Here is a 17,119-nt window from a genome sequence, read left to right on the forward strand (position 1 = left end):
GTTGTTTCTCGATTAATAGCTGTTAATATTAAACCAGTCTCTGAAGGGAACTGACTTGGAGATGTGCTAAGAGAGAAGAAAAGAGAGGTGGGGAAAAAAAGCGACTCTAGTGGTAGGCTAGAGAAAGATGTGGTAGGATAGAATACTTTCGAATACATTTATACTGTTGTTTTTTTTTTTTCTGATTCTGAAAGAAGCACTTGTTCCCTATGAAAATTTAAAAATGCTAAAAAACTTGAAGGAGAAAACGAAACTCTTTCTTATCCTACCTACCAGGTACAAATATTTTGGTGGGCATCTTTCTCATTAATCTATAGATTTGTAAACTTGCTTTTTTCTCATAATAGCAGGATTATATTTTGCATTTCAGTAATGTTCATCTATACTGTCATTTTTGGGCTTTCTTTGTGGTTCAGTCGGTAATGAATCTGCCTGAGATGTGGGAGACCTGGGTTCGATCCCTGGGTTGGGAAGATTCCCTGGAGGAGGGCAGGGCAACCCATTCCGGTATTTTTGCCTGGAGAATCCCTAAGGACAGAGGAGCATGGCGTGCTGCAGTCCATGGGGTCAGAAAGAGTCGGACATGACTTAGCAACTAAGCACAGCACATACTGTCATTATTGAAACCTGCCGAGTATCAACCCGTCCCTGATTGCTGGACATTGGAACTCAGTGATGAACATTCTTCAGGAACTTTGAATTACTCTTGGTCAAGTAGGATCCAACTGAACTCAAGCCTGTCGACACAGCATGACTTTCCTATGAGTTCTGACCTTGGCTCATGTCTACTTGCCCAGCTGGCAGTCAAGGCAGATTGGTATTGGGAACTTTTGTGTGTCAGGCTGGTTTGAACCTTGATTTGAAACTGTCCGAGCACTAACCAGCTCCTGCCTGGACCCAAAACAAAGCTTCTTGAGCTTTAGGTCCCATCACTTTTCTCCTGAATTCAGCATCACCAGCTGATGTGTGAGCTGAAATTCCCTGTGGGGACCAGCTCTTCAGACCCACAGTACCAGAACAACTCAAACCTCCAACGTAGTTCTGAGCTTCTCTGATGGGTTTCCCTTGGGGCTCAACTACTGTAAGTCCTGTTACCTTAGGAAGGGGATCAACTCAGCCTCCGTTTTTTCCTTTGTGAAATGGAGAGAATAGCTCCACTCCAGCCTAACTCACAGAGTTGGAAAGATCAAATGAAATGATGCAGGTGAAAGTGCTTTGTAAACCGCAGTGCACCAGGCAAACCTATGTTACACTTGACAGTTGGCCTCTTGATACAGTGCGATGAGAAGGTACTGATGCGAGCGTTTCTTGTTCTCCCAGACAAAGTGGACTTATCGGCTGCATGAGCTTCGGGGTGAAGTCCCTCCTGACTCCGGACAAGGTGGGTCCAAGGGAAGCTTCTGGTAGAGTCAGGCCACCTCGGCCGGGGCTGGTATAGGCAGAGGCCTTTGTCTGGAAGCCCTGGGGCGGGGTTTCTATCTCTGAGATGGTACCCCACTGAGACCACACTGTCACCCGCGTGATCATCGCTCCCTCATCTTAGCTCTTTGATATCACAGACCAGTTGTGTGGCGGCTCCAAGTCTTCCCAGGAGGCTCTGAGTCCAGTGTCTTCTCTAAGGACACTGGTAGGTCCTTCAGAGCTCAGAGCAGTCCCTGCCCTGGAGGATGAAGGCTGGGTGCTTCTCGTAGTCTGTTCCAGAAGCCCCTTGATGTTGTGGGCCCAGGCTTGTGTTTCTGGGCCTAGCTAGTGCTCGGGGATGGAGTGAGTGTCCTGGTGGAGCTTTCCTTCAGGCAGGTGAGGACTCTGGGATCTGGAGGGCCTTGTCTCTGGATGGCCAGACCCTTACCCACCTCTACTTGGACTGCACTCCCCGCACTGGAGGCTTTTGAGCAGGGAAGGGAGTGCTCCTCTCGCACATCCCTGGAGATGTCCTGGTGACCTGCTCCATCCTGCCACCCAGCTCTGCGTCTTGGAAGTGAAGTCTGGGGTAGGTGGCTGAGGACTCTATTCTGCATGTGGGTCTCAGATATCTTAACTGCAGCCTTGGCTTTCCTTCTTGGGTGGAGATGTCCCTCCACCCCCACCTGGAGCCTGCTCAGGAGCCTCAGGTTGCCTGTTTTCCTCCCTTCCCTCCCTTCTGTTTTGTCAACCTTTATTTTGCTCCTTCTGTGTACCAGGCTTTCCTGGTGACTCAGATGGTAAAGAATTTGCCTGCAGTGTGGAAGACCTGGGTTTGATCCCTGGATTGAGAAGATCCCCTGGAGAAGGAAATGGCAACCTATTCCAGTATTCTTGCCTGGAGAATTCCATGAACAGAGGAGCCTGGCAGGCTACAGTCCATGGGGTCGCATAGAGTTAGACATGAATGAGTGACTAACACTTTCACTTTCTGTGTACTAGGAACAGTGCTAGGCACATCACAGAACCTTGCACAGCCTAGCTGGGGAGGTGGGCCTGTGGGTTGACTTGCTCTTCAGGGACAAGAGACGGTGGGAATTCAGCAAAGGGGAGGACCCGCTGTGCCTTCAGGAAGGGCTTCCCGGAGGTGCAGGCATGGCAGCTCCCTTTGTGGAAGGGAGGCTTGCGTGTCTGTCCCTGCAGAGATTCTGCTCCTGAGGGAGGCACTCAGCAGATCGGTGGCTGCCTGCCCCGTGCCCTCTGCCTTCTCTGAGAATGTCACGCCTTCTCTCGTGACAGGAGGTCAATGGCTGGTACTACCTGCTGGGGGAGGCCCTGGGCTGGACCAAGCACCTGAAGGTGGCCAGGCGGAGACTGCGGCCCCTGAGAGGTGCGTGCACACCACCTTTAATTCTGCCCAGACACTCTGCTGGCCCGGGGCTCGCCTCCTCCCTTCCTGCATGGTAGCGTGGGTCACTGTGTTCTGTGGCATGAGTCACCTCGCCCCAGGCCGCCACCAGACCCTGGGTCCAGGAACTTCTCACCGGCACCTGCCAGAACGCAGTCTCACATCCATGATACCTTTACTTTTCTGGTTGGGCTTTCCTTGGAGAGGGTTGTGGCCTGACCCCAAGTGGCTCAGCTCCCCTGGCCTCTAGATCACGGAGGGCTGGGCTTCTGGACCTTCCTGCGTGGCCCCCTCCTCAGGGTCAGTGGTCTCAGGACCCCCTACAGGCTGCCTGGCTGACCTTGGGGCACCCACCTCTGCAGACAGGCTGTGTGGGCCCTGCTGTGGGGCCTGAGGATTTTCGCCTTGTGCTCTGCCCTTCCTGCACACAGACCTGGCTCCTGACCTCTGCCTGGCCCGAGCTGGGGCACTGCCACACCCTGGAGGCCAGCAGTGACCTGAGCCACCACGTGGGCCTGGCACCCTGGCCTGGGCCTCTGGGTGGTCTGTGGGACGGGTGCTTAGATGCCAGTAGAGACTTTCTGACTCTGCTGTGTCACCTTCCAGAACCGCTGTTGAGCATGCCGGGAGGTGAGGATGCTGAGAACGGGGAGAAACTCAAGGTAGGTGGGCCCAAGCCTGGGCAGGACTGACGGGCCCTGGGCACTGCTCTGGGCCCTAACCTGCTTCTGGTCAGTCCCTTGGCCCAGGAGACCCCTGAACAAGGCAGGGTTTGGTGCCTGAGACTCCGAGTCACTTGATGCTTGGAGACCCAGGAAGTTGGTGCATTTTTAAGAGGTTATTTCTGTGCTTTCCTCGGGTTACTCACACTTGATGCAGGAGTAGGGAGAGAGCCAGGCCCCAGTCCCTGGAGATGGAAGCGTCTGCGTCGTACTGACTTCCGGTCTCTTGAAGTCAAATCCTCCTTCCTGAGGTTCCCTCAGACCCTTGCTTCCCCCAAGTGCTGTGACCCATCTCCCCTTCAGATTCGGCACCCCGCTACCCCTCCTCTGGTGTCATGGAGTGGCTGTCACGGAGCCTGAGACCATGAGATGGGTTCTCACTTCTTTAGGGCTTCGAATCTGGAGAGGAACCTTCCCACGGGGATTCTGGGATATTTATCCAAATCCATCTCTTTGCCGGCCATGGGAAGTGATCTCTGGTTTTCCCTAACTCAGACATGGAGAAACAAGCTCCCAGCGCTTGAGCAGGCCAGCTGTTGTTCCCTAACATACCCTCAGTGCCACCTCTGAGGTGGTTGTTAACTACCAATCCCCCAGATGAATGGGATGTGTAAGGTTCAGAGATGTTAGGTCACTCTCCATGGCCACAAGCCAGCAAGTAGCAGAGGTGGCCTCTGAATTACGGCTTCAGGTATGCCTGCCTCCTGCAAGTGGCCTAGTTGGGAAAACAGGACAGTGATGTTTTCCGTGAGAACATGTGACATTTAGGTGTATTATTATCTCTAAGACATTCTCCGTTTCATTTACTCAAATCATTCACTCATTCATTCATTAGGGTTTTTAAAAAATATATTTATTTATTTGGCTGTGCTGGGTCTTAGTTGCAGTATGTGGGATCTTCAGTTGTGGTGTGTGGAATCTAGTTCCCTGACAGGGGATTGAACCTGCCCCCCCTCCACCGACTTTGGGGGCGCAGAGTCTTAGCCACTGGACCACCAGGGAAGTGCCTCATTCATTAGATATTTATTGAACATCTACATGGGCCAGGCTTTGTGCCAGGTGCTGACCTATAGCTGTCTACAGTTCAGAGGTCCCTGTCCTCATGGAGTGTACAGTCTAGAGCTGTGATGTTCAGTACGGCAGCCACTAGCCACCTATGGCTACTGAGCACTTGAAATGTGGCTAGTATGACCAAAGACCTGAATTTTAAATTTTACTTAATTTGAATTAATTTTAATTTCAACTGCAACTTGTGTCTAATCGCTCCCATATAGGATAGTACAGTATTAGAGTAACTCGCCAGGTCTGTTTTCTGTGGCTTCGTGCCGAGTTTCAAAGCTTTCCTCCAGCTTCAGTGTGGGAGCTGAAAGGCCCCTTTCCGTACATGCTGAGCACAGAGGGGATGGTGACCTGGGAATGTCCCTGGGGATTCATGGGAATTGCGTGAGCATCAACACTGCAGGTTTCTAGGTGACCTGGGAGAGTCCTGCTTCAGGCCGGACTTTGCACATAGATGCATCCTTGCGAGGTGTGTTTGATTTTCCTGGGTTTGTATACTCGGAGATGTCCGTAGGACTCAGCAAGCTGGGGGTGATTGTCAGAGGCTTGGCGAGGGCACAGGGAGAATCCTGAAAGGTGTGCATGGGGTGATGGAGGCTGAGAGACTGGGGTGACCTGCCCACTGTCACAGCAAGCAAAGCTGGGCTGGACCGAGGGACCCTCCCTGGCATCAAGGATGTGAGTGGCGGGGTCGTTTTCCTCAGGTGGGTGGAAGGGGCTCTTGGCTCCCCAGGCTCTGCTCTACAAGTCAGAGATCAAGACTGGGGCTCTGATCCCAGCCCCATCCTGCCCTGCTTGTCATCTCAATGGCTCCAGGCCCCCACTTCTTCACCAGTAAAGGGAGGAGGCTGGATTATCTAGTGACTGGAAATCCCTTCCTGACTTGACTTTATGGTCTGTCATCAAATGGCAACCCAGTCCAGTATTCTTGCCTGGGAAATCCTATGGACAGAGGAACCTGGCAGGCTACAGTCTATGGGGTCACTGAAGAGTTGGACACGACTGGGCGGCTAATGCTTTCACACGAGCTCCTTAAAGCAGCCCATGTACATGGATGAGAAAACTGACTTTTAAGTGCCTTCCGGGTGGCAGGCAGACTCAAAATGTTTCGTATTCCCTGTCTTGACCTGGAAAGTCTGTGGGTGCAGCCCCCACCCCACCCCACCCCGTCCCAAGCATCCTTAAGTCCTTAGGCTGAGTTCATTACCTGTGTTTGCTACGGAGGACCCTGGGATTTGCAGGGGGAGGCGGCGTTGTTGCAGAGTGGGCCGTGTTTTCTGCCTGGGTTCCCCTCCAGCCAGGAGTGTTTGTGAGAACTCTGTAATCACAAAGTGGCCCATGGCGGAGAATGCAGCCAGAACAAAGACGCCCTCTCCCCGCCAGGGCTGGGGGAATACTAACTAGTTGACAGGAATTTTAATATAAAACTCTCCCTCTTCCTTGTCATTCGGAGGTTTCAGGAAGCCTTCGGGCTTATCGTGCAGAGGCACACAGCACAGACAGGGCTTGGGGAGGTGAGAGGTGATTTCCTGCCATTCTTCTGTGGGGCGGGCTTCCCAGGGCGGTCATGCCAGGCTGACAGGGCGCAGTGCGGGCTCCCACTGCCGTGGGGAGAGCCGGGTTTTCATGGGGCGGCGGCCGAGGCAGGACCCGCAGTCATGAACCGCTTCAATGGGCTCTGCAAGGTGTGCTCGGAGCGCCGCTACCGCCAGGTGGGTACTTGACCCCTGGGCGGGGGGAGTGGTCCACGGGGTGTCTTTAGGGGTCAGGGGTGGGGGCTCACCAAGAAGGGCTTCTCTTCCCTCAGGGCCTTCCTTCCCTCCTCCTGCCCCTCACAGGTTCATTGTGATGTGGCGGGAGGACAGAGGCAGGAACTGGACCCCAGGTAGCCTGTACCTGCCGCCCCTCCCTAGGGGCAGCCGAGGCCAGCCCTGTGCCATCCTAACCACTGGTGGGGTGGTGTCTGAACCGAGATCATCTAGTAGATTTTCTGTCATTTTTACTTGGGAGGAGTGTGCGATACAAAGAGCATCTCCAGCCCAAGACTGGAAGTGGCTAGGTGGCTGAGAAACTGGATTTGTGTTTTTTGGGTTTTTTTTTTTTTTTGCTAACTTTTCCTACTTCTGATGGGACGGCAGCGCCTGTCTTGTGTCATGTATGTTCGATTGTGTTTTAGCATGTGTTGGTGTGCGCTTGTGTGTGAGATAGGCTGTGTCTATGTGTCTGTATGCACACATATTTCTCCTCCCCGGGAGCTGTGATGCCTTGAGGTGGGTCCAGAGCTCAGCTTCACTGAGGTTTTGCCTCTGAGGCTCCACCGTTAGGATGTGGGGCAGCGTGGGAAGGATGATCCCTCAGCCCCCAGGACTCTTCTGAAACATGAGGGACATTTTTTTCTTATAAAAAAGGCATGGTGTAGGCAGGGTGAAGGCAAGGGATGTCCAGATTTTGGGAATATCCAAACTGATGGGACTGTGGGATGACTCTTTAGTATACAACGTCCCTCTGTGTTTTAATGAACAGACTGGAATCTGGGTCATGAACTCTTTCAAACAGGCAGGCTTAGGTCTGGGGAGATGCTGCGAGGGGGCCTCCGGAACCTCATGCGGGACATGTGTGTTCTCTCTGCAGTCCCCAGCTCTCAGGGCTCTCTCACCCTCCAGAGCCTGCGGAGCAGCCCTGGCGACACTGGCACCTGGGTGGTAGGGTGGTGAGGCAGAGGGGGCACTGGCTGGGAGGTTGAGAAGTCCTGGGTCATGTGGGACCACAGGTCTGAGGACCGGGGCTCGCTGGTAGTCGGAGTAGAGTCAGGCATGAGTGCCCCCAAGTCTGTGCCCAGGGCTCCAAGACTGAAGTTCCAAACGGATCCTCTGCCAGAATGTGGTGCAGGGCTGAGGGCACTCGCTTTGTGCCAGACCCAGGCTCTCATCCAGTTCCGCCCTTTTTGAGCTCCAGCTCTTGTGCATGATATCTACCTCCCTGAGCCTCAGTCTTCCCGTCAATGGAATAGGATGATGATGTGATGATGCCTGTGAGAGTAAAGGGAATGTGTGTGAAGTGCTCAGTGCAGGGTGTTCAATAAATGTGGCATTTGGGGATTGGGGTTGAAATCTATGACCCTCCATGATAGAAGGTCTGAAACCAGGCAGGAGGGTAGAATGGAGGTGCTGGCATGGGAGAGATCTGGGAGCAGTAGCAATTCCTGCTCTGGACAGGAAACAGCAAAACCCACCCTGGAAGGATGGCCTCTGCTAGGAGTTGCTGAGATCCCAGAGCTAGGGCAGGGCTGCTCCCCTTGCCTCCTGACCCTGAGAGCTTCATTTACTTTAGACCTTGGTTTTCTTCTCTGTAAAATGGCCACACTAAAACCAGCCCTGCATCAGGGCTGCAGTGATGATCATGTTCTCTGAAGACTGTCAGCGAGGTTGGTGGTCACGATGGACAGAGCATGATCCTGCTTCCTTCTCGCAATCCCACCCCTCGCACCAAGCACACACCCTCTCTTCTTCCCCTCTTCCCAGCTGGCCTGGACTGTTATCTGGACTGGCTCTGCTCAGGCTGGTGCCGAGAAAGGCAGAGGGGTCTCCTGTCCATAGTCCTGCCTGGATGTGGGAGCAGGCTGCTTTGTTCGCACACCCTCCTGTTCTCCAGATTCAGCCCTGGAGGCCTGAACCCAGACTGTCAGCACTAGGCACTGGGGCCTGTTTTTCAGAGCCGTGCCCCCGGCAGGAGGGGCCATGGCCCTCACTGGGGTGATGGGGACAGTGCTGGCATCCCAGCTTCGGCCTGGGTTGAGGGTCACCCTAAGGCCCCTAAAGTCCCCGCCGGTCACCTGGAGTGGACTGGTCTCCTGTCATCGTCCCTTGGCTTCAGCCTGGGCTTTCCGCACTCACTCCAGAGTTTGTTTTTCTTTCTTTCTTTCCATTTTTTTCTCTTCCTGCCTTAGCTGTGTGTTTTCCCAGAATTCTTATGGGAACGGGGTATTTTCCTGCCCCCCCCACCCCTTCCCCTTGTCTGTCAGATTTCCTGTTTTACAAACTCGCTTTGAATCCAGGCCCAGGGCTGGTGGGAAGCAGAGCCTCAGGGGCCTCCTGACAGCATCCAAGTGCCTTGGCCACCCCAGGCTCCCTGGCCCTCCCCTTTCCCATGCCTGGCCTTCAGGTCAACTGGCAGGTGAATGCCAGGCGCCCAACCTGGAAGAGGCAGCCCTTAAAGGAAGGAGATAGAAGTCTTCTCACAAGGCTGTGACCCTTGAGCTCCTCCAGGGTTGCTGAGCTGGCTTCCTCCTCAGCCTGCCTGGGGTGAGGGTGGGGGTGCCCTTTCCCTGTGCTGTACCAGGGCCCACCCCACGTCCAGGGAGCCAGACCCCTTTTCTGACTTCAATTGCCTTAGTCTGTGGCTCTCATAGCCCTGCTCTGAGCAGCCAGGAATCGCTCTTGGAATGAGCAGGGGCTAGGCCTTCTGCACGCCCCCCAAAGCCTAACTGGGGTGTGCAGAGGGGGCCCGCAGCAAGGCCACACTAAAGTAAACCAGCAGACCGCTGCTGGTGGGACACTGCCATGCCATCCGCACGAACAGAGCGCTGGCTGGCTCCTGCCGTGCACCAAGTCTGTCTTCTAAAGTCAAAGCACGGAGGAGTCTTCCTAGCACCCTCCTCACCTTTTGCTCTAAGGTTCATCATGTCCCACTTTGCTTTGGAGAGACCTGCATAAGACCAGGAATTGCCTGTTGCTTTGACAGGAGCATGCAGATGGCAGGGCCCTCTCAGGGAACTCCTGAAAGGAGGGATTGTGGACCTGCCATGCACACAGGCCGCAGCAGGCACAGGGAGGTCACCGGCTAGTTCAGGTTCAGCTGGGACTGTGCCCTCACTTGCCCCCTCAGCTGGGATCCCTCACTGGATACCTGGAAGCCCTGACCGTAGATGGCCCTGAGACCCTCCCAGGATGTGTCCCCCGCCCCTTGGCCTGAGAGTGAGTGTGTGCATCCCTGTCTTCCCTCCCCTGTGTTCTGGGAGGGTAACTGGCAGCTCAGCTTCGTCTCTCAGCCTTCAGCGCAGGGCCAGCACTGGGGCAATGCTCCATGAGCCGCTGGGGGAGGGAGGAAAGGACTGAGCAAGCAGTGGGGCTCAGGCAAGGTGGAGCCAGGCAGTGCGGCAGGCCCTCAGGTAAAGGGCTAGGTCACGTGTCTGCCAGGGCTGAAGATGGTGACATGCACCCTTCCGGGGCTCTGGCGGTCCCGGGCCTGGCTTACCTCCTGAGCTCCCAGCCTTCCTACTTGGCCCGCAACCCAGTGCTCAAGACGCCTGGGCCGAGATAGGGGCGGCGAGGGGCCGGCCAGCCTCCTTCTTGGCTCCAAAAACCTTGGAGAGGAAGGTGGCTCTGGGGTGGGGCCCGTGGGCTTCCCGACCTTGGAGCAGAGGCGCAGCCTCCCGGCTTCTGGGATTAACTGGGCAGGGCTGTGTCCTAGATCACCATCCCACGGGGGAAGGACGGCTTTGGCTTCACCATCTGCTGTGACTCTCCGGTCCGAGTCCAGGCTGTGGATTCCGGTGAGTGAGCATCTTGGGTGATGGCGGCCCCGGGCTTAGCAAACAAGATGTTGGAACTGAAAGGGGAGCCCCAGCCCCGGATTGAAGAGTCCTGGCCTTTCAAAATGAAAAGAATAATATTTTTAAATGACCACAGATGAAAGTGAGGTCTATGAAAATACACCTACTCTTTTTTTGTTTTGTTTTGTTTTTAATCAAAGTGAAGATAGGCTTTTATATTTTGTTTCCTAGTCATTTCAAACAGGAACTAAACCTATATTTTCAGCAATGGCTGCATGGGAAAATGAGAATCATTTATGAACTTGATTTGGAATCAGTATTTTATCCTAGTCCAGCCTGATGAGCCCTTTAAAATAGTCATTCCCTCTCTACTTTTCACAAAGAAAAGACTTCCAGTCACAGAGTGAGCATCCTAAGAGGAGAAGCTGGGACGTGGCGATCTGGGGGCCCCCCTTGCCTTGAGCCTGGCAGCAAGGAAGGGTTCTTGAAGGGTGGGAGCTCCTGGGGAGGGAGGGGGCCTGGTGGGGAGGTTGGCAGCAGAGAGGTCAGCCAGTACTGGGTCTGCGGGCAGGGAGGAAATGAAGGCAAAGGGGTGCCTCCTTCAAGATCCTTCCTGAGCACCTCCAAGGTCAGGCCCTCATTCACAGATGAAGAAACAGAGGGGAGCGATCCTTGTCCAAGGCCACTGTGGAGGCAAAGGACCCCAGGCCCTCTGAGGGGGTCGTGGGCTCCAGGAGTTTTCTTTGTCCCTGCAGGGGGCCCGGCGGAGCGGGCAGGGCTGCAGCAGCTGGACACGGTGCTGCGGCTGAATGAGAGGCCTGTGGAGCACTGGAAATGCGTGGAGCTGGCTCACGAGATCCGGTGACCAGGGCGGCGGGCGGCCTGGGGCTTGGGGCTGCCTCGCACCTCCCCTCTCCTCCCCAGCCCTGGGCACACGCCTGGCCCGTCCCTCCTTCACAGCTGCGAGCCATTTGCTTTGCTCCTCAGGAAATCAGTTACTTGGCCTGAAACTGGAAGGTTCAGGCTCCAAGCGAATTTGAATCCCAGAGCAAACAGTGGGGGAAGAAGCTCTCAGACACACCCTGTGGTTCATGGTGTGGCTCCAGGGGGTCGCTTTCTCCTTGAGCTCATTAGTTCTGCTACCTCAGAGCTAAGCCTTCTGTTTTCTAGGCTGGGTAGATGTTGCAGAGATTTTTCAGTTGTATAATTAAACAGTTATTCTTTAAAATCTATCCTGGTACATACTGGGTTGGTTGTGTCTGACTCTGTGCGACCCCATGGACTGTAGCCCGCCAGTCCATGGGATTCTCCATGCAAGAATACTAGAATGGGTTGCCATTTCCTTCTCCAGGGGATCTTCCCCACCCAGGGATCGAACTCAGGTCTCCCGCATTGCAGACAGAGTCTTTACCATCTGAGCCACCAGGGAAGACTTAAAATGTATGGGACCCCTCAATTTTGACCCTCTGAGTTACAGTCCCATTTTAGGTTTGCTTCTAGAATGACTGGGTGCGGGGTTTACACAGGCGGCTTGCTTGCTTGTACTTTGTGTTCAGGAGGAACATCACTAGTTGAATCTGGTCTTCTTTTTTTATTACCAATGCCCTTCCCAGCCCCTGCCAGTCAACTTGAATTGACCTCAGGGACCCCTTTGCTGTCTCTGCTTTAGCTGGCCTCTGCATCCTTTCCTGTTCTAGCACTGGGGGCTGCCCCTGCCCCCTTCCCCTCTCTTTCTTTCTGCCCCCACAGGCCCCTACCCTGCCTGACTTAGGTCTCCCCCAGACTCAACTTCTGGAGAAGGAAATGGCAACCCATTCCAGTATTTTTGCCTGGAGAATCCTGTGGGCAGAGGAGCCTGGTGGGCTGCTGTCCATGGGGTCACACAGAGTCTGTCACGACTGAGGCGACTTAGCATGCATGCATGCATTGGAGAAGGAAATGGCAACCCACTCCAGCGTTCTTGCCTGGAGATTCCCAGGGATGGAGGAGCCTGGTGGGCTGCCGTCTGTGGGGTCGCACAGAGTCGGACACGACTGAAGCGACTTAGCAGCAGCAGCAGCAGCAGCAGCAGACTCAATGTCTCTTTGTGATCCCCGCTCCCCGCACTTCCAGGAGCTGCCCCAGCGAGATCATCCTGCTTGTATGGCGCATGGTGCCCCAAGTCAAGCCAGGGCCAGACGGAGGGGTCCTGCGACGAGCCTCCTGCAAGTCGACCCTCGACCTCCTGTCGCCCCCCAATAAGCGGGAGAAGAACTGCACCCACGGGGCCCAGGCCCGGCCGGAGCAACGCCACAGCTGCCACCTGGTGTGTGAGAGCTCCGACGGGCTGCTGCTCGGCGGCTGGGAGCGCTACTCCGAGCTGACCAAGCGCGGGGGCCAGCACACTCTGCCCGCGCTGTCCCGCGCCACGGCCCCCGCCGACCCCAACTACATCATCCTGGCCCCGCTGAACCCCGGGAGCCAGGTATGGACGGCCGGTTCCGGGAAGGCGAAGGGCTGGGATCCCCGAGTGAAGCCAGAAGAGGCAAAGACTCAGCTGTGTTGGGAAGAGCCTCCCAGGGGCTCGGTGTAGGGAGCAGGGACGCGGGGTAAGCGTTAACTCCACAGGGCCGTCCTCTCGGGCTGTCCTGGGCAGAGGGAGCAGCTGGGTCTTTGTGGTCTCAGGACACAGATCCAGGACCAGGGGATGTCACAGGGTGGAAGATTGCACCTCAAAAGAAGGAAGCGCCTTCTGCCAGATGGCGCTTTTCCATAGCAGAATGGGCCACATGGTGGGCGCTGAGCGCCTGTCGAAGGAACTTCAAGATGGTGCGGTGGGATGATGGTGTGTGTGTATCCCAAGACGCTGTTCCCCTGAGATACTCTGGGTAAAATGTGTCCTGAGGTCAAGTAAGCTTGAGAAATACCTCCTACTCTCTTCCTCTTGGAGCAGATTCCCAGTGCGTGCCCGCCTGTTTGAGGCTCTGAGGGCATCTGCAGTGAAGAAGGTGGTTCACCCTTGTTCGCCCGAGTGGTTCCCAAACTCCCCCGATGGCTTCACCCTCTGTAGCAGAGTTGTTAGCATCCCTAGGGCCAGTGTTCCACAGCACACGCTTTGGAACAAGTTGCCATCAAGGAAATTGGGGATCTAGCCAAGGGATTAAACTCGATGACAGCTAAAGCCTCACTATACTCAAACATTCTGGAGGATTCTAGAGCCTATGTTCCCTACAAGCCCCCTCTTGGCTCCTTAGCAGGATGGCGGTCTTGCCCTCATGCCCTGAGGAGCTTCCCTGCTCTCCCCAGGCCAGGGCTGAGCAGCCTGCCTAGTTGTCTGCCCCGTGGCTGGGCTGAGGGGTTCTCTGTCTTTCCGTTGCAGCTGCTGCGGCCTGTGTACCAGGAGGACGCCATCCCTGAAGGTGAGTCTGTCCTCTGCTGCCCTGCCCTCCGAGCCCCAGAGAGATGGCGAGGTCAGCTGCCTCCAGCTCTGGCTGGGAGGCCTTCCCAACAGAGTCAGGACCCCCCCGCAGACTGACACAGACTGTCTCCTCTTGGGCCCTCTCCTCCCTCACTGAGCCAATGTCTTTCTTCCTCGGATCCTGAACTGAGAAGGAGGCGAGGGCATCTTTTCAGAGCAGCCTAGGAGACAGTGTTCAGAACTCAGGCACTCAGCTGAGATTCGCCCAACATGGTATATGCGTGTGCTCAGTTGCTTCAGTCCGACCCTTTGCGATCCCATGGACTGCAGCTCACCAGGCTCCTCTGTGGGATTCTGCAGGCAAGAATACTGGAGTGGGTTGCCATGCCCTCCTCCAGGGGATCTTCCCAACCCAGGGATTGAACCTGTGTCTCCTCCATCTCCTGCATTGCAGGCAGATTACTACTGAGCCACCAGGGAAGCCCCTCAACCAACGTTACTAAGTGTAAGGTGCTTAGGCACCGTGGTCAGGCTGACACAGGAAAGAGGCATGGAATTCAGAGCTGGGAGGTCTCAAATTGGAGTTGTGTGAGTTTAAACAACTAATGACCCGTCACTGAATCTCGGTTTCTTTATCTATAAAACAGGGCTGATAATTCCCACTTTAGAGGGTTGTCAGAACGGATAAGGGAGATAATGGTTTTGAGTAGCAGTCTGTTTACTGAGCGATGCTACACAGAAGATAGTTGTCTTTGAAGTGCACAAACGTCTCTGCTGTTTCAATGGATTTTTCTCTCTTGTCCAGAAAATCCTGGCCTTAGTTTTTAAGGGCCAGTGAGAGAAGCTGGTCTCAAAACCAGCACCTTCTCCCAGGAGGCCTTGGGTGTCAGAGTTGATGCTGGAGCGGGCTGGGTATGCTTTTAGGTCCTTTCTGCAATGGCTGAAGGCCAGATGGGATCTGGAAGGTTGAGACCAGCCTTGCCTGGTAGTCCATGGTACTGACCCTGATTTCCTTGAGACCTTCTGCCTTGAGAATGGCCTTTTCCCAGCCACTTGCCGACCTGCTCCCTCCCAGTCCCCTCTGTCAGTAGCACGAAGATGCTTGCTGAGAGCAGGTGTCTTTTGGGGGGAAAGGGCTGCCACCAGGCTCAGGGTTGAGAATGGAAGGCATCTTCATTCTCTCCAGGTGGGGCATTTGGGTGTTTGGGCTTGATTGGTTGGAAGTGAATCCGTGTTCCTTCCAGAGAGATGTCTGATAATGTTTCAACGCTGAGTTGGTGCATTAGGTTAAAGAGGAGACATCACTGCTAAACGGTGACCCCATTAAGGGCAGGGCCTAGGCCTGCTCCTCTCCATGTGTCTGGTGCTGGTCCCAGGGTCTGACAAACAGCAGGTACTCAACAGAATTTTAATTGAGTGACCGACTGAAGGGGATTGACTTTGGTTGCCACTGAGGGTTTGCAGACTGTTCAGGGGGGAAGGGAGGTGGACAGGTGTGTGTCCCTGGAGGCCGGCAGGTGTGGATCCTTCTTGAGAGACGCCTCCTGGTGTCCTCCCAACTCCTATCCAGGCTTTGGTTCACCTCTGACAGTACAGTACTTAGCAAACCAAGACGGGCACAGTCATGCAGGCCGTGGGAAGAGGGACAAGTGAGGAAATGATGATGCTGTTAATAACAATGGTAACTTTTGAATGCATTATATTAAGAACTTGACCTGACTTCATTTATTCTTCATGAGAATAATCATTTGGGAATTCAAGGACGTTTTTTTTCTCCTTACCAGGGATCGAGCATTCCTGGCTCCTGGTCCTCGGGTTCAGAGGAAGGGGTGGAATTCAGGGCACAGATCTTCCCTTAAACGCACTTAGGGGTCTCCAGAGGCCAAGGCTGTCAGCACTGTGCCGGCTTCTGTCCCCTCCTCTGGCCGGGCTGCCTGGTCTCCTGGTCTCCTCTCAGGAGAGTGGGTTGAGCCAACCTGAGTTGAACAGGGTCTGGTGCCCTTCCGGGGCCTGGGGTGCCTGCCCGCTTGTCATTGGCATTTTCTCCCAACCCGCTGATGCCCTGGCACTGTCCCCTGCCCTGTGAAGATGGCCCGGGCTCAGATTCTCTGCTGCTGGGGTGGGATGACTACCAGGGCTGTCCTCAGAAGCTGAGTAATTACTGTGCTTAGTCAGTGAAGCAGGTGTTGAAGGGGTGGATCGGGGTTTGGACCAGAGGGTGTAAGTGGTAGCATTTGGGAAAGTTAAGGAGTTTGCCTTCACAGAGCTCCATAGCTGGGTTACAACTTGGACTGTTTCTTTAAAACAGATACTTCAAAAATCAGTTTTGAAGAATCAAGCCCACTTGCTACACATTATCCAGGGTGTGTGGACAGGGGACACGAAGACATACCACATAGGTGAGGGTGATCCCACTTTGTACCAGTTACTGTTCAGATGACCCTAGGCAAGTCCTCCAGTCACTCCAGGCCTTAGTTGCCTTGACTATAAAATGGGACTGCTTCCCTCCTGAAGGCAGGGGTATATGTCAAGTGGCTTACTCATGACTTTCTAGGCCCAAGGCGAAGATTCTATGATGCCCTGTGCAGCTGGGGCTCGGGAAGGAAAGAAGTGGATGCCTTTAAAGGTCAGACCGGGGGCCACAGGACCCAGATTTTGGCATTAGCAAACCCAACCCATCTGCTGCTGCTGCTGCTAAGTCGCTTCAGTCATGTCCAACTCTGTGCGACCCCATAGACGGCAGTCCACCAGGCTGCCCCGTCCCTGGGATTCTCGAGGCAAGAAAACTGGAGTGGGTTGCCATTTCCTTCTCCAATACATGAAAGTGAAAAGTGAAAGTGAAGTCGCTCAGTCGTGTCCGACTCTTCGCAACTCCATGGACTGCAGCCTACTAGGCTCCTCCGCCCATGGGATTTTCCAGGCAAGAGTACTAGAGTGGGTTGCCATTGCCTTCTCCCCAACCCATCTAAGTTTGGTCTATTTTGCCTTGTCAGTCCTGTGTAGTTTCAGCTTGTCTGGTCTAGGCTTGGTTGTGTCAGATTAGACTAGTTCCAGACTGACCCTGGGATCCCCCTTCATGGTACGGTTTGTGGCCCAGCATCCTCGTCTTAATGCCAGCCTTAATGAGTAGATTATTCATCGACTTGGGTTTATAATCTTCGTGCCCTCAGACTCTGGTACCATTCACCAAACCTTTGCCCATCAGGTCTCTTGTGGGAGCCCCCGCCTGCCCTGGGTCAGCAAGGTAGCAGTCCGTGTTATTTCTACTTAGCAGTGGAAAACACTCTGGCTAAGAGGGCGATGGAGCCTGTTCAGAGTTGCACAGCCAGTCTCCGAGGAGGCCAGTGCTCCAGTTCAGGTGTCTGGTCCAACTCAAACCCAGTGCCGAGTTTGAGGGCCAGCATGGGTTCTTTCAGCAGAGGCTGCCAGCACAGCGCCCTCTGGGGCTGATGTCCAGGGTCAGAGCAGATGAGGAGCTGTGAAAGTGTCTGGCCATGCATCTGGCCCCCACCCCCATCCTGGCTCATGCTCTTTCTCCTCTAAGTGACTCCTTGAAGAGGCAGGAAGTGGTTTAGGTTATT

The 17,119-nt window shown here is 54.6% G+C and overlaps 1 protein-coding gene across 3 annotated transcripts in view; it reads left to right on the forward strand.

The window, feature by feature from the left end:
* The window catches only part of RGS3 (regulator of G protein signaling 3), a 139,847-nt gene that overhangs the window by 35,349 nt on the left and 87,379 nt on the right, over positions 1-17,119 (forward strand). For 2 of the 3 annotated variants that reach the window (XM_055579404.1, XM_055579411.1), the window contains exons 1-5: positions 6,156-6,302; positions 10,060-10,141; positions 10,897-11,002; positions 12,254-12,605; positions 13,500-13,539. In XM_055579404.1, the coding sequence (XP_055435379.1) occupies positions 6,249-6,302; positions 10,060-10,141; positions 10,897-11,002; positions 12,254-12,605; positions 13,500-13,539 (634 nt within the window). In that variant the 5' untranslated portion in view covers positions 6,156-6,248. Of the gene's footprint in view, positions 1-1,320; positions 1,382-2,700; positions 2,792-3,415; positions 3,472-6,155; positions 6,303-10,059; positions 10,142-10,896; positions 11,003-12,253; positions 12,606-13,499; positions 13,540-17,119 lie in introns of those variants that run through there. The other variant, XM_055579407.1, reaches the window with a different exon arrangement.

The sequence above is a fragment of the Bubalus kerabau genome, chromosome 4 (genome assembly GCF_029407905.1).
Source record: "Bubalus kerabau isolate K-KA32 ecotype Philippines breed swamp buffalo chromosome 4, PCC_UOA_SB_1v2, whole genome shotgun sequence".
Taxonomy (NCBI): domain Eukaryota; kingdom Metazoa; phylum Chordata; class Mammalia; order Artiodactyla; family Bovidae; genus Bubalus; species Bubalus kerabau.